The sequence below is a fragment of the Alligator mississippiensis genome, chromosome 1 (assembly GCF_030867095.1).
Source record: "Alligator mississippiensis isolate rAllMis1 chromosome 1, rAllMis1, whole genome shotgun sequence".
Classification (NCBI taxonomy): domain Eukaryota; kingdom Metazoa; phylum Chordata; order Crocodylia; family Alligatoridae; genus Alligator; species Alligator mississippiensis.
The window spans coordinates 291,231,719-291,259,277 of NC_081824.1; the positions used below are offsets into that span (position 1 = coordinate 291,231,719).

At 42.7% G+C, this 27,559-nt stretch overlaps 1 protein-coding gene across 2 annotated transcripts in view; it reads right to left on the reverse strand.

The window, feature by feature from the left end:
- The window catches only part of URB1 (URB1 ribosome biogenesis homolog), a 73,200-nt gene that overhangs the window by 38,364 nt on the left and 7,277 nt on the right, over positions 1-27,559 (reverse strand). Inside the window, exons 6-21 of one of the 2 annotated variants that reach the window (XM_019476055.2) lie at positions 26,648-26,733; positions 25,218-25,343; positions 22,511-22,641; positions 21,156-21,351; positions 19,707-19,844; positions 19,121-19,294; positions 18,310-18,460; positions 16,139-16,261; positions 13,174-13,286; positions 11,140-11,259; positions 8,467-8,583; positions 7,784-7,922; positions 5,935-6,105; positions 3,923-4,119; positions 2,297-2,512; positions 1,521-1,700 (exon numbers count right to left, since the gene is read on the reverse strand). In XM_019476055.2, the coding sequence (XP_019331600.2) occupies positions 1,521-1,700; positions 2,297-2,512; positions 3,923-4,119; positions 5,935-6,105; positions 7,784-7,922; positions 8,467-8,583; positions 11,140-11,259; positions 13,174-13,286; positions 16,139-16,261; positions 18,310-18,460; positions 19,121-19,294; positions 19,707-19,844; positions 21,156-21,351; positions 22,511-22,641; positions 25,218-25,343; positions 26,648-26,733 (2,378 nt within the window). The remainder of the gene's footprint in view (positions 1-1,520; positions 1,701-2,296; positions 2,513-3,922; positions 4,120-5,934; positions 6,106-7,783; positions 7,923-8,466; positions 8,584-11,139; positions 11,260-13,173; positions 13,287-16,138; positions 16,262-18,309; positions 18,461-19,120; positions 19,295-19,706; positions 19,845-21,155; positions 21,352-22,510; positions 22,642-25,217; positions 25,344-26,647; positions 26,734-27,559) is intronic. The other variant, XM_059720684.1, reaches the window with a different exon arrangement.

Sequence of the window (27,559 nt, forward strand, 5' to 3'; positions counted from 1 at the left end):
CCTCCCTCTGTGCAGCCAGGTTGGGGTCAAGCTGCTCCCTAACTCCCTCAGCGCAAACAGGATGGTGCCCATCATGGCTGTACCAGGTTTGGAACTGGGACTACCAGCTGGATCAGGCACTGCCCATTTGGCTTACTAGGGAAAAAGGTTGAGCACCACTGACTTATACAAATGCAACCAAACCTTGAAAAATCTGAGAGAATTTTACCAGGCATCTCTAAGACTAACAGTGTTAAGGCAGAATTATTCATGTCAGACGGAAGACACAACTGCACTTATTTACACTTATAACTTTACTCTACACATTTCCAGACAATAAGTCCAGTATATCCTAGGGTGTATCAACTGAAAAATGGTGCATTTTAAAACTCTGCGAGCGCAAGAATCAGATAAAACTAATATTCTAGGCAAAATCCATACCTCCCAAACACATAATTTGGACAACCAAGTTTTTCTCAGCAACTGGGTAAATACGATTCACCCTTCCAATATACAGGCAGGCTGTGTACTTGGGGCATGACTGTGCTGAAGACTGCAGGGCAGCGTGGAGAGACCCAAAAGAGCTTTAAATGAGTGAGTTTGGAACCAGAAGTAATGTAGCTATGCCAGACTAATTTACTCTGCTTCTCTGCACCTTCTACCAGACACCCTCCTAAAAGGAGTTTTTGGTATCTTGAAAGTACAAGAAAGAGGTAGAGACTGTTTTCAGGAATGAAGATCTGAAGAAAATTCTCTTGCATGCTCTATCAAGACAGTGCCCCTTTGGTGTAGATACAGAGGCTTAACTAGCATGCACAAAGCTCTGGGCTGCTGTAGCTAGACTATGTTCTGGTACCAAAGCTTGCCCATTTACATCTAGGTTGGGTATCTCTGCATTGCACTACAGTCTGCAATTCCCTTACAGTGCAGCCCTTCCAGGGCCACTATTCCAGCCCTGGGCCAGGAGATTGGAGGCTGCTGCCTGGGCACACCTCATATGCAATAACCTAGACAGCTTTTGGATGTGTGTACTTATGGATCCAAAGGTCCTACCGCCACACCCCTCTGCATTGACATGTCTGTCTCAGATGTACTGATCCCTGTGTGGTACAGGCCACACAAAACTCCCTCCCCATGCGGTGACCTACCTTCTAACACCCTCCAGAAAAAAAATCCAGCAATGCTGCTACAGTGTAAGGATCTTGCACAGGCCTTCAAAAGGTGAGTGGCAAGACTTAATATTAGACTTAATACTTAAATACCAGAGACCTTCATGTTTCTTCTCAAAGGGCAGCATCAACAGAAACCCATTTCTTCCTATGTTCTCTATCACTTTGTGCTCCGCGTTGACTGTGTATTTCAATCATCAGTAATAACAATAATGAGTCAATGTAATCTATGCCTAAAAACTATGTCCCTTAATGTATATTGTTTGCCTTGTTAAACAGTTCAGCAAAACTGATGTGAGATTTCCTGGTGGACATCTTAACTGAGGTAGGTACTTCATTCTCTATAATAGGAACATGATGAGTGATTTCTACCTTGTCATCTGCAGACTCTACCACAACCACATCTTCCATATCCATAAAGAGATCTGACTCAGCTTGGGACCCTTCTTGATTCTGTTGATTACACTGCTCCACCTGGTCACAGCACCACAGTAGACTGCCTAGGAGGTCTACGTAGAGACTGAGAAGAAGAGGACCAGAGCTCCTACTGAACTGTAAGAAGAGCAAATACATTGAAAAATGAGAGAAGAAGGAGGAACTTGGAAGAAAACAGCACCGACTATAAACAAAGAGCCTCTTGACCTATTAAACTCTTTGGGGGCAGAGACCATGCATAACTCCTCCTCCAAGGGCAGCCTGATCCTAGGAATGGCCTGTGGGAGCTTACCAAGTATTTAGATTTTTAAGAAAGAGGCAAGGATCTCTGAGGATGATATGTTTCACAGGATTTTTAAAAACATAGGGAGCATCGGATCATCTAGTCTAACTTTCATAATGAGACAAGCCACAGAATTTCATCAAGGCTGAATGTACTTCTTTCAGAAAAGTAGCTGTTCTTCCTACCAGTCCTCAAGAGGGGGAATAGAAGTGGCAAATCTCTTGAGGTATACTGGGGGGGGGGGGGGGGGGGGGGGGGGGGAAGGGGTCTGTTGCAAAGTCAGCCAGCCACTTCAGCAACAAGAGACACACACAACAGTTCTACAGCTGATCCACAGCTTCAATGTTGACTGCATGTGCCAAACAGCACTCCAAAGTCATTTAAGTTTACTGTATTTAAAGAACCAAAGATAACAGACCATGTTCCTTACACTGCCAAAGTTCTCCACTGTAGACTTTAGGTACAACAGCACATGTTTGACTTCTAGCAAAAGCTGTGGACCGTGGAGCTGGGATGCCATGTCTCTCAGCTTTGTCTGAACACTGTCTTCTAAGAGGAGGGCATCACCTCTCTCATAAGCGTGCTTTAGCAGGGAAGCAAATGAAGAACCTGGCTGCAGGACATGCTCCTTAAATGATTCTTTAAACTTTTTAAAACAGAAGCAACACAAAACATTAAGGTGAGAAACATCAAAATATTCATTTCAAAGGGAAGGTAATTTACAATGGCATTAAGGAAGAGTGCATTCATGTAGAAAACCCAGCAGTAGGTCATGCTATCTGGGCCCAATCCTACTCTGACACCCCCCCATCTCTGCCTTCCTGTTGTACAGTCCTTTTCAGAGAACCTTGTGTCAACAGCTGGCAAAAAGATCAACACTGCAGCTCCTACAAGGGATGGCCTGTGCTCCTTACCCACTCATACCCAGCCCTGCAAAACTTTACCTCCTCATATCAGTTTCTCCAGCTGAGAGGAGGGGGAACACCATTTATGATCCTCTTCACCTTGGCCTTGTGGGGACACTTCTCATCCACCTGCTTCTTCACTTGGGAAAGGGGTATACACACCCACTACTGCCCACTCAAATTTCCTTTACATTTTAAAAGTGAATAATAAAACTTACTTCAAAAGTACAAAACACATGCTTTTAGCAGGATCCCAGCACTCCTGGCTAGCACTACATAGCTATGAGGACTGCAGACTCTCTCCTCTCACCAGAGGCTTTTGCCTGTGCTTAAACAGCTCTGCCTACATAACTTCTGTAGGCAACCAACAGCTGCCACCACCATATATCCAGAGCACATTCTGGTTCTGAAGATTGTTCTGAAAGCTTTGCATAGCTCTACCATGTGCACAGCGCATGCTAGGAATTCACCAGCTGCAAATGGACCCACTGAAGCTGGAAGAAGGCATGTGCAGATGGCAGCAGAAGCTTTCTTTCAGTTGGAGAGGCAACATAGCTCTGCCAGGAAAAAGAACGGTTTCTGCTGCCAATCCTGCTGCAATCAAGAAGTGACGAGCAACAGGGTAATTTATCCTGTGCTGAGCTCCATGGTTCTATATCCTTCTGGTATCCAAGCTAGCTTGTTTAAAACTAGTTCATGTATGTAATATTATATTGCACTAAGGGCAGACAAACATTCAGGTTCAGAAGACAGAGGCAAGAGAGAGAAATCGGGAAGTATTTTACCATTGAAATAAAAAACTCTCTACAATACACGGGGCCTTTCAGTAATGCTAGTGAAAAGATGTTCAGGTGTGCAGTGGCAAAAGATTAAGGCATCTCACAGTGCCTTCCGAGTTGTGAGTTTGAGCCCAGCTCAGGACTTATACTGAATGGGGCCTCCAGTTCACTCAGCTGCAAATGGGAACTTGTCTATTCAGGCTGGGTTGGCCAGAAGTAGGGGGAGGGGGCTAGGCATCTATACACAATAGCCACATTCCCTTGTGTACTGCTTTCTACAGAAACTACAATGACTTAACCACACCAACTCAACAGGCCACCAGACTTGGGAGGACCTTTGACCTTGACTAGATGATTCTGTGCATGCCTTACCAAGGTTTCTTTAGCTTGCTGTGGTATCCAAAGATTATAGTACTGATTAAATTGACAGAGCTGAGGATACTGAGATGTATACGGTGGCTGGAGCTCTTTATCAAAGAGCTGAAACATCAGACAAAGGGCCAAGGGATCTCTCTGCGAATGGAGGAGGTCAGTGAAAACAGCAACAAGATACTCCAGTATACTCTCTCCTACAAAACAAAAATGTAGGTTTAGGAGGCAGGTTCATTCCAGCAAATACCATATTTACTTGAATCCGAGATGTATTTTCCCCATTCAACATGAGGGGAAAAAAGCCTCATCTTGGATCAAATACCGGCCCAAGTCAGGCGGCAGCTGCAGCTCTGGCTCCAGGCCAATCTGTCACTCACACTAATGCCAACCCGGCTGGGGGAACTTGTGCAGCAGGGGAGAGGTGCACAGCAGGCGGTGGGGGTGGTGCTGGGTTACACAGTCTCCCCTGTGCTCTCCCTGCTGCCACACACTTTCCCCTGCCATATGAAGTATCCCAGACCAGCTAGGCAGCAGCTGCAGTGACAGCTCCAGCTCACGGCAACAGGAGGAAGTGCAGGGCAGACTGTGGAGCTGCCACTGCTGCTGCTACCTGGCTGGGATGGGGCTGGAGCCACTGCACAGGGTAAGCAGCAGCTGGAGAGTAGGTAGGGGGGACAGCAGGCAGTGGGAAGGGTACACAGGGGGCCAGGGGTCTAGCCACCTGCTTCTAGCTCACATTGCCCTATCTCCCACTCCCCTCCACCCACACCACCAAAATAGACTAAACTAAGATTGATTTGTATTTATATTGACTGGCTATGGGCTCCAGCACAGCTGCTTGTGGAAGCAGACAACCTGTATGGAGGACAGCATTTAAGGGCAGTAAGCAGATCAGAGGAGTCATATATAGACCTTGCCCCACAAATTGTAAAAGCCCTAGTCCGGATGCTACTCAAAGGTTTCTCTTGTGCAGTATGTACTTGAAGATATGCAAATTTATAAGTTGGCAGCAGGAACAACGTCCAGATTTATGCAAAACAACTGTGCCCTATAGCTCCTTATTCTGGCTACTTCTTTTTTCAAGTATGTGGCAAGGCATCTCTAACACTTCTTTCTGAAGTTTCAACAAACAAAAGAATCTCTCTATACTGGCTGGAGTTCTGTCTTAAAGTTATACCCAGAGCAACTCTACTGCACTCAAGTGTAAACAGAGGTTGGCCCGCTTTGTCATTTGTGCTCCAAGTAACCTCAAAAAGATAACACCATGGAGGTCAAGGATTCAAGTCAAAACTTTCTTTGGGAAATGTGTTTGAGAGGTAAAACCAACATTTGGTTCCTTCAGGGCCTACTCACTGGCTTCAGCAGGAAGATAACACCCTATTCATTAAACCAGTCATGTAAGCCATCCTGCTTTATTTCATATAAGACCGTGAAAGAGAAACAAGGGCTAAAATAGTTATTCTGAAAGAATCTGGGGGCTTCACAAAGCCCAGGCTCTCTCTATTGAGGCAGTGGGTCTCTACATTGGTACTCAAGCCTTTGCTAGCAGAGCTATGCTTATACAGGCTCCCTCTTTGGCTCTGTAACATCTCTCCCCATCCAGAGCTCAGGGTCTCATAACATCAAGAAAAATAGTGGGCTCCTGAATTCTGAAAAAAGCCAATTTAGTTTTTCCACGGAAGTTCCCCACAGCTGGAGGGACAATGCCACAAGTAGCAGTCATTGCTAACTTATTGATCACTTTACTCCAATTGTGAACCCATACAGCACTCTGGAGGGGTTTCCCTAAGGTGCAGAAAGAGCACAGAGGTACCTTCACTCACTTCAGCATTTTGATCTGTGCTTCTTCCACTTGCAAAAGTAGATGGTACAACATGGTTCACTGATTTTAATATACAAGGCCCCGAGATAAGAATGACAAACTGCATAGGAATGACAAAACTTTCCCCTTCCATGTACACTGTGAATCTCTCAGCTACTCAAGGGAACTGAAATATAAACACAATTGGTACCCATTTCATTTTCAGCCTGAAGCAGTAACTTGTTCCTGACTTCTAACGCAGCAGGGACAACAGCACTGAATGGAAACGTGTGTAGTATCATGTCTTCATTCAAAGCAAATCCAATTTCTTCATCCAAGCCATCACTGCCTTCCACAAGGACATCAACCATATCCAAGACATCTATTAACGAAGGGAAAACATAAGCAGTTTAAATAGAAACATCAGTTTAAAACTAGAAATAAGAAAATATTGGACAGGCAGGGCAGTTTGAGGAGAAAACAAAGGAAACATCAAATATCCATGCTATATGAAAGGGAAAGGGAACGGTTTAATACAGGTTTGGGGCACAACAATCCCGGAAACACAAGGGTATTTCTGAATATACATCAACAATACAAATCAGAATCAATACAAATCAGAAAAAAGATGAGAATCAAGGATGAGTGTCTCCTAAACGTAATAGTAAAATAAGCAGCCCTCAGCATGTACACAGTGGTGTGAAGCTTTCAAATCTGTTGCCAAATTAAGTGTGGAGAAAGGGGAAGTGGTACCAGCTGCAGAGATGAAGGTATGATTACACCAGAATTTATGGACTCCGAGCACCTTTGGAGGTGAAAGGGGAACATGAACCAATGCAAGCAGATGCCACATCCTTTAAAAACAATACAACACCACAAGCATTCCAGAGCCCCAAGTTCCCAAAGGGGAGTCAAGAACCCAGACCTTCAGGTTCACACAACCAGATCCTGGTCCTGCTAAGACAAAAATGAGAATTTTGAAATTTTCTTGGGATTAGAACCTCTCCCGAGGAGCAGAAGCACCCAGGCTACAGATGCCCTCCCAGTATGTACACAGAAGTGGCAAAGGATCATTGTGCCATACCAGCCTCTAGCTTATTAGTGCAAAGGGAGTCAGGTCTGGCCCTGCAGTTTAAGAAGGGGCACAGCTGTAAATGGGTTTCACTTTGATCAAAAAACAAGACTGCAGGCCAGGGAAAGAAGATTTAAAACTTCAGATAAAATATAATTTTCAAACTCTACAGCTGTGTCAGAAAATACATTCTGGTTTGGGCAGCCAATTTGCTGATTTAGACTCTACATATAGGGATGAATACAGGCAGTCCTTGGACTTACGAAACACTTAGTTCCTGAAAACCGTGTCTTAAGTCGAAAGGTCGTAACTCGGAACCAATTTTCTCATAAGAAACAATGTTGTAAATGGGGGATTGGTTCTTGACCCAAGGCCCAATACCCTATTTTCACCAAAAATACTCCAGAATTTTGTATTCGATCAATTATAGATGAGTAATATAGCTACATTAATGTATTCAGATTGTAAATAGCAATCCTATTGATTTGGAAGGACTTCTTTGAGGTGACTTTGCTGGACTTTTTGAAAGGCTCTTGGCTGGACTTTTTGAAGGGTTCTTGGCTGGAGTTTTCTCAGGAGTCCTGGCTGCAGGTTTTTCTGGACTCTTGTCTGCTTTCTTAAACAAAGTGTCCAAGGAAGTTTGGACAGATGTTCTCCAAGAAGATGAGCGACGCAGTGAACTTGTTTGCTGGTGTGGCATCGCATCAGATCAAGCGTTGTAAATCGAAACTGACGTCAGAAAGTTGAAACTGGGTGTCAATTTATAAACGTTGTAAGTGCAAAACATTGTACAAAACGTTGTGCAAAACACTAAGTCAAGGACTGCCTGTACAATTAGAAAGCCCAATCCTGAAGGTCTGTATGTGGGCAAGATTTCAGTGGTTGCCAGTAGGAAGTCTGCCTGATTAAGGACTACAAAATTTGGTCCCAAGTCCAAAATATTTTTAATATACATTAACATAAATACCTCCTTAGAATCATCACTTACCATCAATGTGGGAAATGGGTATGCTGACATTATCAGAGTCTTGCTTAAACAAGCTGACTTGGAGCATACCGGCTTCCTGGACAAGGTCTGCTGCTTTATCTGTGTATGGATAAGGATTTGTCACCAATTTCAGTAAAATCTGCAAACCAAGGTAAAAGGTAAAAGTCAGTCAGTCATAGTACCATAGAGGAGATGGCTCACTGAAATTCAGTGCATAAAATGCTGTAAGAGGAATGCTGATGGAAACAAAGGGAAATGTTGTAATATTTAGCATCTGGAAAAGGTAGGTAGGTAAGGTAATGGGCTTTCTGAAAGACCACATTTGACTAGATTTTGTTAATTTTTTTCCCTAGGATTTTCAGCCTAAAAGGGTGAAGTGTCTAACACTTAGACTCTTTAGAAAATCTCAGTCCTTATTACCAGTCTTCTCCCCTCATATCAACCAGACCCTAGGAACATATCCTACTGCAATTCAGTTTTCCCCGAAACTTCTGAATACATTCTCTCCTCCTCCTCCTCTCCCTCAAAGACAACAGATGTGAGTTCTGAGAATGACAGTGATTCCTTACACAGAATTCATTCACAATTCTTTGAAAGGTTTTTCTCAACAGCAACAAAGCAATTAAGTTTCCATTAATGCTATTCTTGGCGTTGTTTATCTAACTTATTTAAACAGTCATTACCCTTTCCAAAAACTGAATCACTGCTTCCTTCTTGTCTTCTATTGTATTATCCAAATGTTCCAGCCAAAGTACAAGTTCCTTCCATGTGTATTCAAATACCCCACTGTCATACAAAACCTGTCCAGAGCAAATGTATGTTAAAAATAAAAATAAACACTTTTTTCACAGCAGTTTTCATTTTTGTTCTTTGCGAGAAAGGAGAAGGAACAGTTTGTTCAAGGAAAACATCCTTGCATACTTAACTCCAGGGGCCCGATTCCCCTTCAGAGAAGGTCATGCAAAAAGAGGGCCTCAAAGTGGAAGTAAGTATTTACAAGGATTTTAAGGTCCTTTGACACTTCCAGAACTATGAAAGGTAACCTTGGGATAAGTAAAAATCAGACTCAGTGTCTATTCATGCTACCACTGTGCCAAGAACAGCCCTTTTCTCCTCCAAAACCTTCCCTAAAATACATACTAATTAGCACCAATCAAAGGCACGTCCAGTTTGTTCCCAAATCTCCCACATGCTGTGTTAAATCTATCCATTTCAGACCCCAGTCCTGCATTTCAGACCCCAGTCCCACACAGCTGATTAATCTTATGCACATAAATAATACTGGTGAACAAATGATTATTTATATATGCAAAGTTATTCACATTTAAAGTGACTGAAGTCCCAAAGCATTAGTAAGACCCAGGATTCATAGAACTGTCAAATCTACAACCTGTTCCCAATCTCATGCCAATAAATTGTGCAGAGAAAAGCTTTATCTCTATCAAAAAAAACCCCAAAAACAGAAAAGTTAAAACAGTGTTAAGTAAAATCAAAACCATACTGTTTATGCAACAGGTGGGCAAGAAACAAAGAAATAAAATAAAAATAACTAAGGGGGGCGGGAAGACGACAAAATCATGTAAAAACTCAAATTGTTTAAAGAGCTACGGCTTTTAGAAAACTATATTGAAATATACTCTTTTCCATGACTTCATTGTTCACTCCAAGCAAGACCCCAGCAGACATAAAAAGAAAAGTATCTGCTTCCATGAATCTGACATAACAATTCATCAAAAAACATGATTCACTTTTAAATAATTAGGTGTCTTTGCCAAATTCTAAAATAGGGATATACTTGTAGACCCCATGAAAACAGACTGGTACAGAATGTAAAATTTGAAAACAAGTCTTCAAAATATACTTTATGTTGGAAAAATAAGCAAAAACACAATTATTAACAAGCTGGACTTCATTAGAAGTCTACTATCCTGACTTTGCTGCTAATGTCTCCACCTCAGTGAAAATGGAACAGACTGAAAGGAAGAAGAAACAGGAATCTGTCAAGCAGACCGAATCTCTACTCCACAGTGGAATCAAGATATTCTGGAAAAATATGCTCTTGCAATTTAGACATGCTTTTTTACCACAAACACAAGAGGAGTGCCCCTGCCACTACCAAGGGCTGAAAATTTCAAATGTGGAGCTTGGTGAAAGAACGTTCAGGTTCACTGTCTTTAAGCCTTCATAACATTTTATACTGAATCCCACTGACCTGGGCTTTACCACTGATCCAGAAGCCCAATGAACTTAGTACAAGGACTACCATTGTATTCAACAGGTGCTGCTGGACCATGCCTTAAGCGCTTTGGAAATTCATCCGCAATCTGGCACACTCTTCCTGACAATGGCATCCAATAGCAAGACCACAATGATGTTACTTACTTGTAGAAAGGGAAATATACTTGCAGGCAAGATCACCAGCATCTCACTAACTGGTGTGACCTATATGTAAAACAAGCTCATGAGGCAATTTCCACGGTAAAAGCAATTGCATTTTGGAAGCTGGAAACATGCAACTGGACCCAATAACAGCAATCGCATGCCAGATTTAGGTGTTTTTTTTAATTCACATAATTTTGGTTTCAAAACCATATTACAACTGGACCTTTGCAGACAAATGCCTCTGCCTGCACAGATATAGCAATCCACCCACGTCAACCTGATTGCAGAGATCAGGGCTTAGGAACACACAGGACAGAATTTTTAAATTTAGGCTTCTAAATTAAACTAAAAGTGGCCTAATTTCCATAAGGGCCAGTTTCCTGCAGGAGGATCTGTGCTTGTGCTCAGCAATCCTGAGAATCAGACCTCTTCCGTTAAGGCAGTTAAAAGTAGATTTAAAAAGTACAAAATCCACATCATTTCCCAGATAAAATTATGGCCAATGGGAATATTTCATATGAGCAGAGCAGGCTGGTTGTGAATGCTGCTTCAGAAAGGAAGGGAGCAAAAAGTACAAGGCAAATTGAATTAGAGACTCTTAAAAAATAAAAAGTAACAAATAATAATTTTAACTGATCCATGTGAATAGGCTAGTGAAGGGGCAAACTATGTCAATTTGTTATCATTCATCTAATATATCTTCCTATGGTATTCAAGACCCAAAGCATGAGTCCAGTGAAGGAGATGGGTAAAATATTGAAAATAAGTTCTCTCATGAATATGTCAATGAATTTATTCAGCATAATTTATTTTCAAAGATTATCATATAACTCATTTTGTTCACAAGAACGATAATAGAAAGTGGAAGTAAAACCACTGCCAGCCACCCAGACTCCTTTCCAATGCATTCAGAAAAAGATTAGATGAGCTGAGATTTTAAAACCCTGGTATTTCAGACCAATGAAGAAGCTTACCTTGATGATTAATTTTTTCATTGATATTTTCAGTTGTGAATGATTACTTGTTACAAACATTTTCATCAGTAAATAGAACACCGATCTTTCACCACACACTTTCTCTGCTTCCGAGACATCCTAAAAAGAACAACAGGTTCAAATCATCCTTGTGTGATAACACTAGAGAGAAATTAATTACACTGAATTATTTGGGTAGCAAAAACTGTTTTGCAGATCTGCCCAGAAATACTAAGACTGATGGGGATTAGGGTGATTTGCACATACTTTGTGTTTCCTGGGAAAGCAAGATAAGAATAATAACCTCCAAAGAGTGGAAGAGGTATGCATTATAGCAATGCCAAATAATAGAAAGTTCTAAGATAAAGTGGACTCTCTCACCCCACATTTTAACTTACACTCACACTACCCTCCCTCCGAATATTGACTTCATACTACTAGTGCTGATCTCAATGGGAGATATGTCCAGCTATATAAGGGCTGAAGTTACTTGCTTAGGAACACAATACTGGTGCAAGCCATCCACTGAATGCCAGATAACTCTAAACTACACTACTGCACTGCTTATCCCATTTTTTTATTTATTTATTTTTTTTTTTTTTTTAACAGCAGCAAATGTATTAAACAAATGTATTACATCATCTGCCTTCACTCTTCTCCCTCGAGGCTTGAGAACACTAGAATTTTCAAAAAATGAAAAATTAATAAATAAATCCACAGAGCTGGTGAAACAGGCTAACAGTACAAATTCTGCCAGCTTCAAAGATCTTCCCTGCTTCCTTTTAATTCCTTCCTCTGTCCTTTAGGTTAATCTGAATGTGAAAGAGAACGTACTATTGTGGAAAGTCCCCAACTAAGGTAGCCGTTAAATTTTTTTGCCCCCCACGCCAGGTCTCACAAGGTAGGCCAGGTGAAGGAGGTTCTTACCAGTTCTGTTCCTATATGGGCCTATGGTAAAGGAGAAGAGAAGGGAATCTTATGCAAGCCTTCAGTTGCTGTGGGATACACTAAGGGTAACAAATAGATAAAGTCTTCCCCATTCGGTGGTTAGAAGAACCACCATTAGCTCATTTTCTTGGTTCAAAGCCTCAGACTAAGCAAACAAGTTAGTGCATAGTGATCTAGGTTGCAAACTTTCAGTGCAGTTACTCCACGTTACCTGCTTCTGTGCATTCTCCTACCCACAGTACATGTGGGTTAATGTGCTTCTCAATGAAAGCAGAGTTAGGGTGTGCACATAGACAAGTGGAGAATTTTCCTCCCCCAGGGCACATCTATACATGCCATTAAGGCAAAGAAATACATTCTGGTGTATATTGCACCATAGTTTATTGCTCCCAGGTGCCAAGTTTACACGTGGGCCTGGGACCACAGCACACTGAGCCAGGGTGGAATAGCCCCAGCTGGCAAAGGATCTAGGGGTGGAGGGGGAGCCTGCCAGCCAGGGGCTGCTCCAACACAGCTCAACATACTGCAGAGGTGCTGGCTGGGGCACAAGGATGCTCCAGTGTGGGGCTAGCTGGCAGGCAGCCTCTGCACTGAAGCATCCTCTTCCCCAGCTAGCCACGTCAGCATCTACACGTGAAGCGCTGCGAAGTAAAAAACTCCGAAGCAGGACAGTACTTGTATGTAGAAAAACTACTCGGGTGCAAAGTTAATTAGTTTCCTGCAACCTAATAGGGCCGCACATGTAGATGCAAGGCATTTACTAGAGCTAATTAAATCAACTCTGCAGTACACGTCTCATGTAGACATGCCCCTACCATACCCAGCAGGTTCTTACTCTTGTCTTGGGACTTGCAGGCTTCCCAATCACTCCCAGGACAGGGTAAAGTTTCTATTCCAAAAGACAACATCTTTTGGTTGTGATTCTTCTTAGCTGTTGTTAAGACAATGATCCTTACTGGCAGTGAAGAGGGGGTTTTGCTAAAATTAAAAGGACTGGATCTACTGCAAAGATGTGCAGCCTCAAACACAAAGACAGGAGGGAAACTGGCAAAAGAAAAAGGATAAAGACATCTTTCACTCTCCTACCTGTACTTTAAACCAGGCAAATTTGTTTGCAGGCAGTTCCAGGGCCACTTTCAGTATGTGGTGCTGTAGAACAGGAGGAATCTCCTCTCGGAGGCCTTTTTCGGTGACAATACCTGGAGTTTGAAAATAAAGCAGTAATAACATTATTTAGTTATCTCTAGAGGAACTTCCATCAAAAACCTAGGACAGCATGGGCCAACCTTTTTGGCAGGTGTATCACAAGGTAATCCTTGCTTTCCCTGAGGGCCAATCCAAACCCCTTCCCTGCCTACTCTCCTGCTTTGCTTAATACCCCCTGCCCAGTCCATTACTCTGCTTCCCACACCCTGCCCTGTGCTCCATGCTGGATCTGTTGCTCTGCTTTCTGCTCCTATCTGTCACTGTGTTCCCATCTCCATCCCCAGTCTGCCACATGCCACGCACAGTTACTGTCCATGTCACTCATGGCATGTGCCCTGTGGGTTGGCCACGCCTGACCTAGGAGCATCAGAAATGTTAACCATTTAAGACCAAGTTAAAATTTTGTCAGGGTAAAAAGAGATCAAAAATTTCAAATAAACAGGTTTTTTTTCTTTCTTGATTTAGGTAGATCAAAGACAGTAGGATAGCTAATGTCTGTAAGTATTATGAAATGCAAGATTTGCTAACGAGAACTAAAAGTAAGCATCATCCTCAAAGTCTCTTTTTATCACTGGTTTGCAATAACTACTATTTTTTATGTAAAACAAAATATAGATTGAGGAGGGACATTTTATATTAATACACACCTATAATTCACAGAATTAGTCCTGTTGCCCCTGACTCTCTGAGTATATATATATAGTTACAGTGTACTCTGTGCTATGGAACAGACTTTATATTTTATATCCACTCTGGTGTTTACTTTATAAATTACATTTCTTATTGGATGATCTCAGCATTTTCTTTTCCAGTAATATGTAATGTCTATACAGTACACTTTTATAGGAGATAGCACGCTGAAAAAGCTATCACACCTAACAAAACGGAAGAGTTCCACCAATAGCAAGACTAAAGAATAAAACAGTACCAGCTGTTCAGCAGAGAAGGCGAGGAGGGAGGTTGGAAAAAAGAGATGTACTACATTTAGATAGCTTGTCTATGGTCTGAGGGGAAGATCTTTCAACACTGCTGAAGAGTGGAAAGTTTGTGACTAATTGACAAATGCACTTTGCTACCATCAATGTTTATAATATCTTCTCTAGTCAAAAATGAATATCCGGGCTCTTTTTATTAGTCTTGTGACATTAGTTTTTATTCTCCACTACATTCTGTTTGTGTTATACAGTAACTAAACACATCACTGAAGATGAACAGTTCTAATGAGATGTGTGTCCCCCTTTTGTGTTTTCTGGGGGGAGTTGGGGGGAGGGGAGTCAATCCACTATGTTGCAAGAAATAGTGAGATAAACGGGTTATATAACTGGAGGGTCACAGAATAAACAAACTAAGAGCAGTGGTTGTGACAAAAAAAGAAAAAAAAGTCCGTTTGTTTGAAGTTTTTGATCTCCTTTTGCCTTGACAAACTTTTATCTAATGTAGTTTTATAACTCTGCATCTTACTAAGGAACAGCACAAAATACAGCCAATTATTCTAGTTACATGTGGTACAGAAATTTTACACGCTTCTCTGGCCTCACTGAACAGAGATGCACCCTGGCCAACTTAATTAGGAGATAAACTTTGACACCACCATCTCCTGTTACTTCTAATAGTTCTCCTCTTATGATATTCCATTAGAAGTAATGCCATGGGCAATTCCATTCTCTTCCCTTGTACTATAGACAGCATAATTTAAAATATGTTTTTTTTAAATTGGCAGAAAGAAAAGCTACTTTAATTTGAGACTTTCGAGAAGATAAACCATGTTATTAAGAGATTTTTTTTAAAAACCCTTCCTCGAATTCTTCTCTCCTGTTAAGACTGGTAATATCATTTTAGATATACAGAGTTTAAAAAAAAATGAGGCTGGGATTGTCAGAGTGTTCTAAGGGAGTTGTAGGCCCAAATTCTATCCACTGAAAGTCATATGGAAGTTAGACACTAATTCCCTCAGGAACATTTGAAAACTCAGGCTTCAGAACCCCCCATGAATGCCAGATGATAGGAGGCTGCCACTGCTGCCTGGGACCAGCGCTGGGCACAGCCCGCACCCAACACCAGGGAAGACAGATGCTGCCGCTAGTCCCAGGCAGCGGCGGCAGCCTCCTGTCATCTGGGCGCAGATCCAGGGGCCCACACCCCCAGAAGGGCTGCGGAGCTGTGCCAGATTCCTCCCGAGGATGCAGACCCCCGGATCTGCGCCGGATGATGAGGGGCTGCCAATGCCACTTGGGCCCCATGGAGCTCAGCCCAGTGGTGGAAGGCAGAGTGCAGCACCAGTTCTGCCCGCCTCCCGCCACCAGGCTGAGCTCCAAGTGGTTCCGCAGCCTGGTGGCGGGAGGCAGGCAGAGCCAGTGCTGCGCTCCGTGGGGCTAGTGGAGCTAATCAGAGCGCAGCGAGCCGGCGCTATGTTCTGATCGGCTCCGCCAGCCCCACAGAGTGCAGCCCAGCAACAGAAGGCCGGAAGAACCAGGGCTGCACTCCCCACCGGGCTGAGCTACATGGGGCTGCGGAGCTGCTCAGAGCGCAGCCCTGGCCCCCTGCCTTGCACCACCAGGCTGCTTCGAAACTCGAAACGTTTCAAGTGCCCTCATTTCATTTTGAAGCTGTTTCGATGCTTTTAGTTTCATTTTGATTTCACTGTTTCGAGCTCAAAACGCGTCAAAGCAACTGAAACGAAACACTCAGTGAAATTTCACACAGCCCTACAAAAAGGTTAAGAAACACTGCTTTAGAGAATAGTTTTTTCCTTCATCTAAACAGAGAAGCAAACCTCCACTCCTGCTGGAGATTTGTCAGTGATTTCATTAGTCACTTGAAGACAATTTAAATACACTCAACGTACCTTTCAGCAGTTTGCTGAAATCAAAGTTGCTCTGCGTTACGGTATGGGGAACAACCTTCTGATAAAGGCAGATGACCTGAAGTAACACAGCTTTCAGGAGTGTGGTTTCTGCATCATCTGAACCTGAGCCAAAACAAAGAACCAATATCAGTTTATTTTAGAACAAAGACCCATAATCAGTTTCTTTTTTTCAGACAAAGGAAGCTTGTAACCTATCACCTGCCTAACCCCAATTGTGAATTCATAGATTCATAGATGTTAGGGTCGGAAGGGACCTCAATAGATCATTGAGTCTGACCCCCTGCATAAGCAGGAAAGAGTGCTGGGTCTAGATGACCCCAACTAGATACTCATCTAACCTCCTCTTGAAGACCCCCAGGGTAGGGGGGAGCACCACCTCCCTTGGGAGCCCGTTCCAGACCTTGGCCACTCGAACTGTGAAGAAGTTCTTCCTAATGTCCAGTCTAAATCTGCTCTCTGCTAGCTTGTGGCCATTGTTTCTTGTAACCCCCGGGGCGCCTTGGTGAATAAATACTCACCAATTCCCTTCTGTGCCCCCGTGATTAACTTATAGGCAGCCACAAGGTCGCCTCTCAACCTTCTCTTGCGGAGGCTGAAAAGGTCCAGTTTCTCTAGTCTCTCCTCGTAGGGCTTGGTCTGCAGGCCTTTAACCATACGAGTGGCCCTTCTCTGGACCCCTCTCCAGGTTATCCGCATCCTTCTTGAAGTGTGGAGCCCAGAATTGCACGCAGTACTCCAACTGCGGTCTGACCAGCGCCCAATAGAGGGGAAGTATCACCTCCTTGGACCTATTCGTCATGCATCTGCTGATGCACGATAAAGTGCCATTGGCTTTTCTGATGGCTTCGTCACACTGCCGGCTCATGTTCAACTTGGAGTCCACTAGGACTCCAAGATCCCTTTCCACCTCTGTGCCACCCAGCAGGTCATTCCCTAGGCTGTAGGTGTGCTGGACATTTTTCCTCCCTAGGTGCAGCACTTTGCATTTCTCCTTGTTGAACTGCATCCTGTTGTTTTCTGCCCACTTGTCCAGCCTATCCAGGTCTGCTTGCAGCTGTTCCCTGCCCTCCGGCGTGTCCACATCTCCCCATAGCTTTGTGTCATCTGCAAACTTGGACAGAGTACATTTCACTCCCTTGTCCAAGTCACTGATGAATACATTAAAGAGTATCGGTCCAAGGACCAAGCCCTGCGGGACCCCACTGCCCACACCCTTCCAGGTCGAAATCGACCCATCTACCACGACTCTCTGGGTGCGACCCTCCAGCCAATTCGCCACCCACCGGACTGTGTAGTCATCCAAGTCACAGCCTCTTAACTTGTTCACCAGTATAGGGTGGGATACCGTATCAAAGGCCTTACTTAGCATTTGGTATTTGGTATTTCCCCATCAGCTAGGCCAACTGTGGGCAATTATTTGGACTGGAGGGCCACTTAACGAGTTTTGGTGAGCTATTGAGGGCCACACATACACATGCGCACACACACAAAAACACAAACTCTCTGCAGCCAAGTGAGGCTGGTGCCAAAGCAGCAGTAGGAGTGAGAGCATGAGCCCACACGGGGCTGCCCACCCTTTATGGTTGTAAAAAAACCCTTAAAACTAAGCTGAAACAGCAGCTCTTTAGATGTAAGCTGCCTCGTTTTTTTTTCCAGTTGCTACTCAAGGAGACATAAATGATGATGCTAGAAATTCCAATATTGTTAACTACTTTCTAATTAAAATGTTAACTAATAGTTAACTAATTTCATGTAGAAACAAAGATGCCATACAGTATCAGAAAGATTTACCCCAGGGATCCCCAGAGTATGGAGCACATCGCTTTGGGAAAGTGCAAAGCAATAGCTGTGGAAAGGGTGAAACGTACAAATGAAGACATATATGCCATTAACAACACAGTCAACAGCACAGCATGCAGCCAGTTTTCCTAACGGGTGATTCTGTTTAAAAAAGGTTTGCAAAATCCTCCTAAGACAGTGATCTAGGGCAGATTTATATAATTGTTCTTTGCATACAGAGACAACATGCAAAGACAAAGATCTGGGCCCTACTGATTTCAGTGGCAAAACTCCCAATGAGTTCCCTGGGACCAGGATGTCACAGCTGTTTACATTCATATAGGATGTGATGTCTAAACATATTTTCCTACCATGTTGCTCATCAGTTTCTGTGATCTCGGTCATTTCCTCTGAGGTGGAGACAGTGTCTGCCCCTGCCTTTCCTTGTCCAACGTGATGTTCTTTCTCTTGCTTAAGTAGTGACTGCCAGACTGCCACTACACTAGTCATGTCTGGTAAAAGCTAAAAGGAAAAAAAAAAACCCCACAATAAGATATCACAGCTCCTCTCTACCAGACAATGCTGAAAGTATTCTTAACCCACTGACAAAGAGAATCACTGTTCTGCAAAGGTTTTGTAATTGTTCATATTAAGCCTATTTAAATAAAAACTGAAATCAGCTGTTATTCTCAGCTCTGTAGAGCATAAACATATGAAAGAAAAAACTGCATAAAGAACCGATATGAGAAGTTACCAAGTGCTGAGTGTTTTGGCTTTGGCTTGGCTTTTTGTCTGCGTAGTAAAAAGAATGCATATTTTTAAATCAAGGAGCACTTTGTACAGAAAGTTACCTTAATTTAAATCAGGCTGAACTCCACTGTTTACAATTAACTTAAACTGTGATCAGAAAAACATTACAAAGCTGCTCTGAAATTTTAAGTTTCATTTCCAGCACACCAACTACCAATTATATGAATCCTTCTCAGGACAAAATTTCATTAGCATTTCCACTGACCAGTTTTATTAGATAATGTGCTCTAACACTGCACAGGTTATTAACTGTTCATAAATGTGCCTAAAAAATGCTTCAGAATTTTTATCTGCTTGGCTCCCAGGAAAGGTGATGTTGTCTGCTGCATAATGTGTTATCCTATCCCCTACCTATTTTATTTCACTTTGTACCTTGCTGAGGGCTTCTCTGTATAGCTGTACAAATTCCTGCATCACTGACGGGGTGTAGATTTCTGACTTCTGCCATGTGTCCTCATTCAAACAGTGCTCAATGTTTTTCAGAGCTCTTTTCAAAATAGTTGACATAAGGGACAAGACAGTGTGCTTCACTATTTTGTTGGGTAACTAAAAAGAAAGAGAAGTTAAATAAAAAGTCACAATAAACTTACCACACTTCTTTCCCTACCAATTACATTCAAAAACTAGTTTAGAGTGCAGTTAAAATCAGTATCAAGATACTTGTTAAAAAACAGCATATTAAGAAGGAAGTGCAGTGTCACTGAATCTAGAAGAAAGACATTCCAGCCCTCCAGCTTTTGCAGGCCTCAAATTTCTGAGGGGTTCGTAGAAGAAACTGAGAGTGAGGTTTAAGAGCAAGCTGAATTAAGGTCACTATTAGGGCATTCAGCAATAAATCTTACAATAAATCAGTTTCAAAAGCTGCTTGGACAGTCACGTTGCAAACACTTGGCACTAACAAGGTTTATCGGGGGCAGGGGGGGAGGGGGAAATCATTGTGATAATTAAATGCTCTTACATTTAATCCTTGGGTGAACATGGCTTTATTGCACACAACAGGAAGAGTTGTTACCATCACCATTGAAAGCAATTTAGAAAGTGGAATAAACTCTGTGGTTTTGAAAGAGTTGGAAATTTCAGGTTGATCCTCGTAGATCTGAAATGAAAATAACAAATTATCCCAAACTGAAATAGTCATGGGGGCTGGGGCCAATTCTAAGATCACCTTACACAGGAGCTATTGTTTGTCAGAGGTCAATACTGATAGTACTAAAAGTCAGGCTGCACACACAAGGAAGGGCACTTAAAAGGCCTAACACAAAAGATACCTGCTTAAAACATAGTCATTATTCATCCCCATTGTAAAAAGGCATAGTAGTAAATCCTACAGAGTTCTGCACCAGCTTTTTATTCCATGACACTGGAAACCTGCAGACAAGTTGCCTATTATTCCTTTTCTATTCATTATATGGCATAGTTAGTATAAGCTACTCGGCTATTTCATGCTAAAGCAAAGACAGAGGTGTATACAGAAAGGACAAAAGGATTCCCTAACCACGTGTTGCTCGGTCTTAAAAACCAAAGCTTCGCTTGGATGTTTCCCACGGATTATAATGCCAATTCCATCTTTCCCAATTTAGCTAAATATTTATACTGCCTCCTCCTCAAACAGTGGCCTTTTACCAAATGACCTTCTTCCTTTACATCTATGCTTCTCCAAACAGCCATGGCTCTGAGCCATAGCTAATTTTCCTCAGCATCCACAAAAAACAGGATGCTATTTTTTTTCCTCGTTAGTGTCCTTAACATTTATTTTACAATATCCTGGCTCTTCTTTCCTAACATACCTATGGTAAATGATGTTATTTCAAAACCATTAAGTCCTTCCTGATTAGATCATTTAAATCACGACCATCTAATTTCCCTGTGGCGGGGTCTCTGGATCCAGTTTGATTGTTATGTTAAAGTACTGCTTGAAATGCAGTGCCTAGCTGTCTTTTGGTGGAGACATCCATAAACTCTGTAAACAGACATTATACACACAGATCACATCTGTACAAGCTTCAACTATACCATTCTCTTTTCTGAAATGAAGCTATTGCTTCTTTCAAGAAACAAGAGTGCATATTTCTCATATCCTCAGCTGGTACAAATCAATCAAAATCTACCAAAAATCAATGTCAGTGTATGCCAGCTGAGGATCTGGACTAAGATTTACAATTCAAAGTTATTCTAAAATGCATCTTATTCAACCTAGTGGGTCTGTGTACTGCATGACATTCCAAAAGCAGAATATTTTACACACGTGACAGCATTAGAAATTGTCATAACATCCCCCGGTATGTACAGGTAGACTTTCTACCACAGGTAAACTTTCTACCACAGCATGGAATTTCTTGGTGGCCTTTAGTAGGGTCACAAGCATTCAATGGTGCTGTCATTTACATGTTTTTCCAGTTCACCTTACCTTTCTTAGTAATTTGATATTTTCTAACCAAGCTGACTTTTGCCTGGGAACAAAAGAATAGTGGGTTTCCTTAAAGTATCTGTTCAGTAAATCTGGGCACACTTTAAGAATGTTCACCACAAGATCAGCAACCATCTCATCCTCTGTTGCAGTTTTTAAACCCAGCAGGAAGCGCAGAAGAACCAAATTTCCTCCTCTGTTGAAAACATTTGGGGGGGGGGAATGCTTTAGTATTCCAAGTATACCACTAGTTTTATACCACAAATATTAACAACATTGTAACACAAGGGATCAAGCTATCTTCTAGTTTAACTTTTATTGGTGTAAACCCAAGATGACTCCATTGACATAACAGTATTACTTGAATTTTGCTGGTATAACTAATAATGCAATATAGCCCACGGTTTTCTGCGTGACAGACAGTAGTCAAAACAGAAGCAACCCTCAATGTAATACCACAGAGATGTTCAAAAAATATTCCAAATCACCGTCTAAAACATGAAAACGTAGAATTATAGCATCATATTCTAAGCAGACCACAGAAAAATATTTTTCCAATGTAAAGACAACCTCTTTATAAATCTGGTTTTAATTTTAAAATCTATTCTGTAATGCAGTTGCAAATGGCTTATACTAAAGTGCCTAAGCAAAGTGAAAAACTGTAGATGCAAACAAAAAAAAATTACTGCCAAAGCATGACGACAGTTTGAGCTAATTTCATAATCATAAACTGGCCCTTAGTCTTCCTCCTTTCCATGGAAACAAAAGAACTAAAATTATTCCCTATTGGTCATAAACCAGGTACATAAGTTGTGTGCGTGCATGCATGCGTGCGCACAGGTATATGGTGGTGCATGTGTGTACACACATACATGTTCATGTATATTAAAATGTGCATGTGTTAAAATGTATGACCAGTTTATAACCAATAGAGAAATAATTTGAAATACTGTATATGTCTACACACACACTTATATGCATACAAGTGTGTACACATACATACACACACAAAAATCACCATCTACAAAAGTTAACATCACCTTGGACAGAAAAAATACTCATTGCTAGGAAGGCTCTATAAGCTATTAGACCAAGACAAAATGAGATTGAATGGCTGAAAGTTGACTCTGTAAAGGTTCAAAAAATAAGAGGAAATAAGAGGCCCTTTTAATCAATGAAAGTAATTATTTATAGGAAGGGACTCCTAAGGATGTGCTACAATCTCTACTTGAAATCTCACATCAAGGCTGGAAACTCAGCAGAGCAGTAAAAAAGAATTATAAAATTATAATTAAAATTATAATTATAATTATAAATAAAAGAATTATAAAAAATACATCATCTTGATCCCTTACCTGCCAGATGTACCAAGGCTTGGATCATAGAAATTTATGCCATATTTCAGAGAACAGCAGAGGTCCATTAAGAAATTATGAACCAGTTCTCTTATCATGACCTTTCCAGCCTCTTCAGGATCTTGTGTACCCTATAAAGTACATAGGATTGTAAAAATTGATTATTTTAATTGTCAGCTTAATTCATTGTTATCTGTAATTTATAAAGCTGGATATCTTCAAAGGGATTATACTGGCAAATATCATCCTTAATTAAAAATGAAGACATAAAAATGAATCTGAAATGTCCACTTTTCAGCCTAATAGCTAAGATTCACTGCAGGAAAAGTAACAAGGAATCAGAGGACCTATCAAGAGGAAACAAAGATAGAAGGTTTCTTGAGCAAAACACTGGCAAGAATATAGACCATTTTCAATACAGCACATGAAAGACAAATAGTTAGCATTGTGCTAAACATAACACCTCTGCAGGGAGGAAAAAATGTATGATTTCCATTACAGATGCAGCAAAAAAATGGAAAGACAGCCCGGCACTACCTGAGCCAGGGGCTGGGGATCTGAAACGGAAAGAGAGCCCAGGAAGGGTTGGCTGCCGGTCCGCAGGAGGGTTGGCTGCCGGACCAGAAGTCCAGTAGCAGCCAGCAGCCTGGAAGTGACTAAGTATAAAAAAAGTTTGGCTGCTGCTGCTCTGCAGCATGCCGGTCCAGTCACTTCCAGTCCGTGATCTAAAAAGACTGGGAACTAGGCCTGTGTGAATAGGGAAGTATTCGATTTGGATTTGACCGATTCGGAGAACAGCGATTCGATTCAGAGATTCGGATCACTGTTCCAAATCAATTTGGCCGAATAAGCTTTGGAAGATTCAGTGCTGATTCGGAGAGACTCAGTGACTTGGATCCTCTGGGGAGAGGGGAGCCGTGGAAGAAGCCCCCATGCCTGCCCTGCTTAGCCCCATCCCCTGCCCAGTCCCAGCCACCCAGCACTTTAAAAAAAGCCCCGCACTCCCCAGCTGCAGAAGCAGTGATCAGGGCCTCTGGGCGCTGGTGGTAGAGCCTCTCCGTGCAGCGCAGGGCAACGGGGATCGCCCACTCACCCCCTCCTGGCACCCACGTGGCAGCTGCCCCATGGCACAGGTGCAGTGTGGCTCAGCAGGGCGCTGTGCGCTGTCTGGGAGCTGGGACCACTGAGGCTGAGCACTGCCAGGCTCCAGGTGACATGTCAAGCTGCTCCAACTCCCAGGTGAATTGAACCAGGGGCTGGAGAATCAAACTGGTTCAATTCCCCAGCCCCCGGTTCAATTTGCCTGGGAACTGGGGCAGCTTCACGTGTCAGCCAGAGCCGGAAGAAGGTCATCTACCCCCCACTAAAAGCAGGACCAGCCCCAACTAAATCATCCCAGCCAAAGCTTTGTCTAGCCAGATTTTGAAAACCCCCAAGGATGGAGGTTCCACCACCTCTCTGGGTAACCTGTTCCAGTGTTTTATTACCCTCCTAGTGAGAAAATTCTTCCCGATATCTAACCTAAACTTCCCTTGCTACAACTTCAGATGGCTGCTCTTTGTTCTGTCATCTGCCACCACTGAGAATAGCCTAGCTCCATATTTTTTCAAACCCCACTTCAAGTAGTTGAAGACTGCTATTAAGTCTCCTCTCAGTCTCCTCTTCTCTAGACTAAATAAATCCAGTTCCCTCAACCTCTTCTCATAAGTCATGGCCCTTTTGTCACCCTCTAATAGACTCCCTCCAAGTTGTCCACATCTTTTTTGTAGTGGGGGGCCTAAAACTGAACCCAGTACTCCAGATGTGGCCTCACCAGTGCTGAAGAGAGGGGAATAATCACTTCCCTTGACCTACTGGCAACACACCTACCAATGCAGCCCAGTACACCATTAGTCTTTTTGGCAACAAGGACACACTGCTGGTTCATATTCAGCTGATCGTCCACTGTAACCCCCAGGCCCATTTCTGCACAGCTGCTGCCCAGCCAGTCAGTCCCCAGCCTGTACTGGTGTATGGGACTGATCTGTCTTAAGTGCAAGACTTTGCACTTGCCCTTGTTGAATGTTGCTTCTCTGTGAGCAATAGATCTGCTCTGGAATTTCCACAACTCGGGTGCAGAAAAGAGTGCCCAGCAAGCAACAGGGAAGTAGGTCCCCATCCACACCTTTCAGCCAAATATAAAGGAGCGGCTACCCTGCTACCACTTCTTCCAGAATTGAAGCCCTGGAAGTTTCTGGCAGTTTGGAGGTTTCCTGGCTTATAGTTTGCTTTCTGGGAAGAAGTCTCAGGCAGAGAGCCCTTCCTCCTCTTGAGGACTAGCATGAGGCTATAGTCCCAGGAGGCTATACTAGCAGTTTGTGACTGTGGGAAAAGGTAAAGGACATGGGCGACTGGTGCCACCTTAGTCAGAGAGGACACATACCCCTCCCAGCAACTAGTCAGCAACTGGGGGGGGGTGGGGGGTGTCCCTTGCAGCCTATTGCACTGGCCAGGAAGCAGCCGCTGCAGCCCAGAAGTGGCTGTGGCACTTCCCACTCCCTGGCCGGCGCCTGCAGTGGGGGCACAAGAGCTCCCACCTGCCCCCCTGCCTGTTACCTGAGCGGGAAGCGCAGCCCATCAGGGGGTGTACACGCAACCCCCCTACCCGTTGCCACTGGTAAAGGATTAGGGTGTTATGAAGAAGAGCCTGTGAGAGAAGTTACCAAACCTGTACATCCTCAGTGCTGACATCGGTTATCCCATTCCAGCGATAAAGAGTAGCGATGTGATTCAACACTTCAGCAGTAAAAAAACGCACCTTCTGAGTCTTAGTGATAACTCTATTTTGAACCACCTGAAAAAAAATGGAAAAGAGTTTATTGTAAATTATTGTGAAACTTAGTAATTTTATTTATTATTTGTAAATTATTGTGAAATAGAAACTAACAGTTCTGTTAAAGCAGCTGATGGAGTTCACTAGTGATACATTCTGAAGATAAAGTGGTGCTAGAAACACCGAGTGGGTGTACACTACAAGTCCTGTCCCGCATGAACTAGTTTCATCTTAGAGATGCCCAAAAGCAGAAGACCATGCCACAGTCCCAAATATAAGCAGGTCAGTCCCACAAAAGTTTGCTCTAACCAGGAAACAATGTGGGATCTTATGGAACCCTACCAAGCCTCTGTCTTTACTTGGGGACTTATTGCAATGACATAACGCTGAGCAGAAAAACAGCTACCTGGACCCTGGTTTTTCCCCAGAGCCCCTAAGCTTTGCTAAACTGCTGCTCCAAAATGCAACAGTGTGTTCTTTAGCTAGATTTTCAAATGTATGAGTAATAATTCATCAGATTTACTGAGGGCAGAGCACCTCAGTGCAGTGTGCTATATACAAATTAAAACACTACTCCCACTGGGAACAATGGCAAAAGTCCAGTTCACCTCCAACGAAACAAGATTAGTCCAAAACTAATGAGGACTGGACACCAAGACAGCTCCAACCTATCCAAGAGGTAAATGAGATACGCAGTATACACAATGGTTGTTATAAAAGATCAGTAAATAGCTTTAAAAACTCCACAACTCTTCTCATTTCTTTCAGAATTCTACATAAAAAGATACAACATGACAAGCTTGAGATACCTCTGGAGTTAAAGTATAAAGATATGATAAACCATTCACTAGTACAGGGGTTGCCAACCGAGAATACGCATACCCCAGGGGTACTTAGAAAGGGGCTAGGGGGTATGTGCCGGCAGGGATGAAGCAGCGCCACCCACCACCCCGCTCCATCGCCTCCCAGGAGCAGGGCTGGGGGTGGTGAAGGCAGCAGCTCCCCTCTGTGGGCTACACAGGCACCACCTAGCTGGCCAGACATGGGGGGGCAGGAGAAGCTTGCATGCAGCTGCTGCTGCCGCCATCCACCACCCCGTGCAAGCCCCCTCCCCCTCATCATGTCTGGCTACCGCCACCCCCCCACACCCTCAAAAGGTTGAAAACCTTTAAAAAGGTTGAAAACCCCTGCACTAATACAACTGCTGGCAAACCTTTAACCAGAGCTCAATGCCAAAGCAATAAATAGGTGTATTTTCATTTTTAAGAAGGCACTGCAAAGAAGTAGACAGTAAGGGTCAAAGCCATTGCGAAGGTATGCCATACCTTGGTTCTCAATGTGGAAACTAAAAGACTGATTGTAGAAACTTTATCTTCCTTCAGTCCAGTACGAAAAATATCTGGAATGAAATCTAAGAACATATTTCAAATGTTAAAAGTAATTTCCTGAAGATACGCAGCATTTTAATCTGACAGTAATTTCTGGAAATTTCCATTTGCCTGTCTTCAATGTTATGCTACTCATCTTTCCTGGATTTCAAGGTAAACAACAACGTCAGTAATAGCTTGAACAATAAATGTATTGCTTCAGTGATGAACAGGTAATGTAGATGCAGCTAATGTGCAATACCTACTATGAGACTAATAAGCTGATTATTTGACTCTGTTTTTATTTAATATTGACATTAGCACTGAGAGACTTCTACTAAGCTGAGGTCCTACTGTGCTGGGCACTGTCACTGTAGTAAATAACAATGCCACTCCTGAAGGATTTCCAAATGATGAATTTCATGAGACTATTATGGGACCTGATCCAAAACCCACTGAAAGTCAAGAGAGTCTTCCCCTTAATTTCAATGGACACTGGATCAAGACTATAGTGTGTAATGTCAAGCGTATGCATAAGTTTTTCATGATCTGGAAGTCCTGGATTCTCCTCTATCAATTATTGTATGCCGGGGCAGTGTGGACACCCTTTTCTCTCTACAGCACCTCAGTAAAAGCTTGACAAGATGCAAAGAACTTCCAACAGCCCTCTGAACTAGGGAAACTGCAGTCAAAGGGCGCACACACCTTCTGCAGAGAGATAAACTTCACTACATCCCAAGACTGGATCTTACAAATTTTTAAATATATTACTTAAAAAATAGGCAGAACATCCAATATTGCTCTATTAAGAACAAGTTTTAAAACCATGCAATCTCCTACATCCTCTGATTTTTGTGACTTTGAAGATAC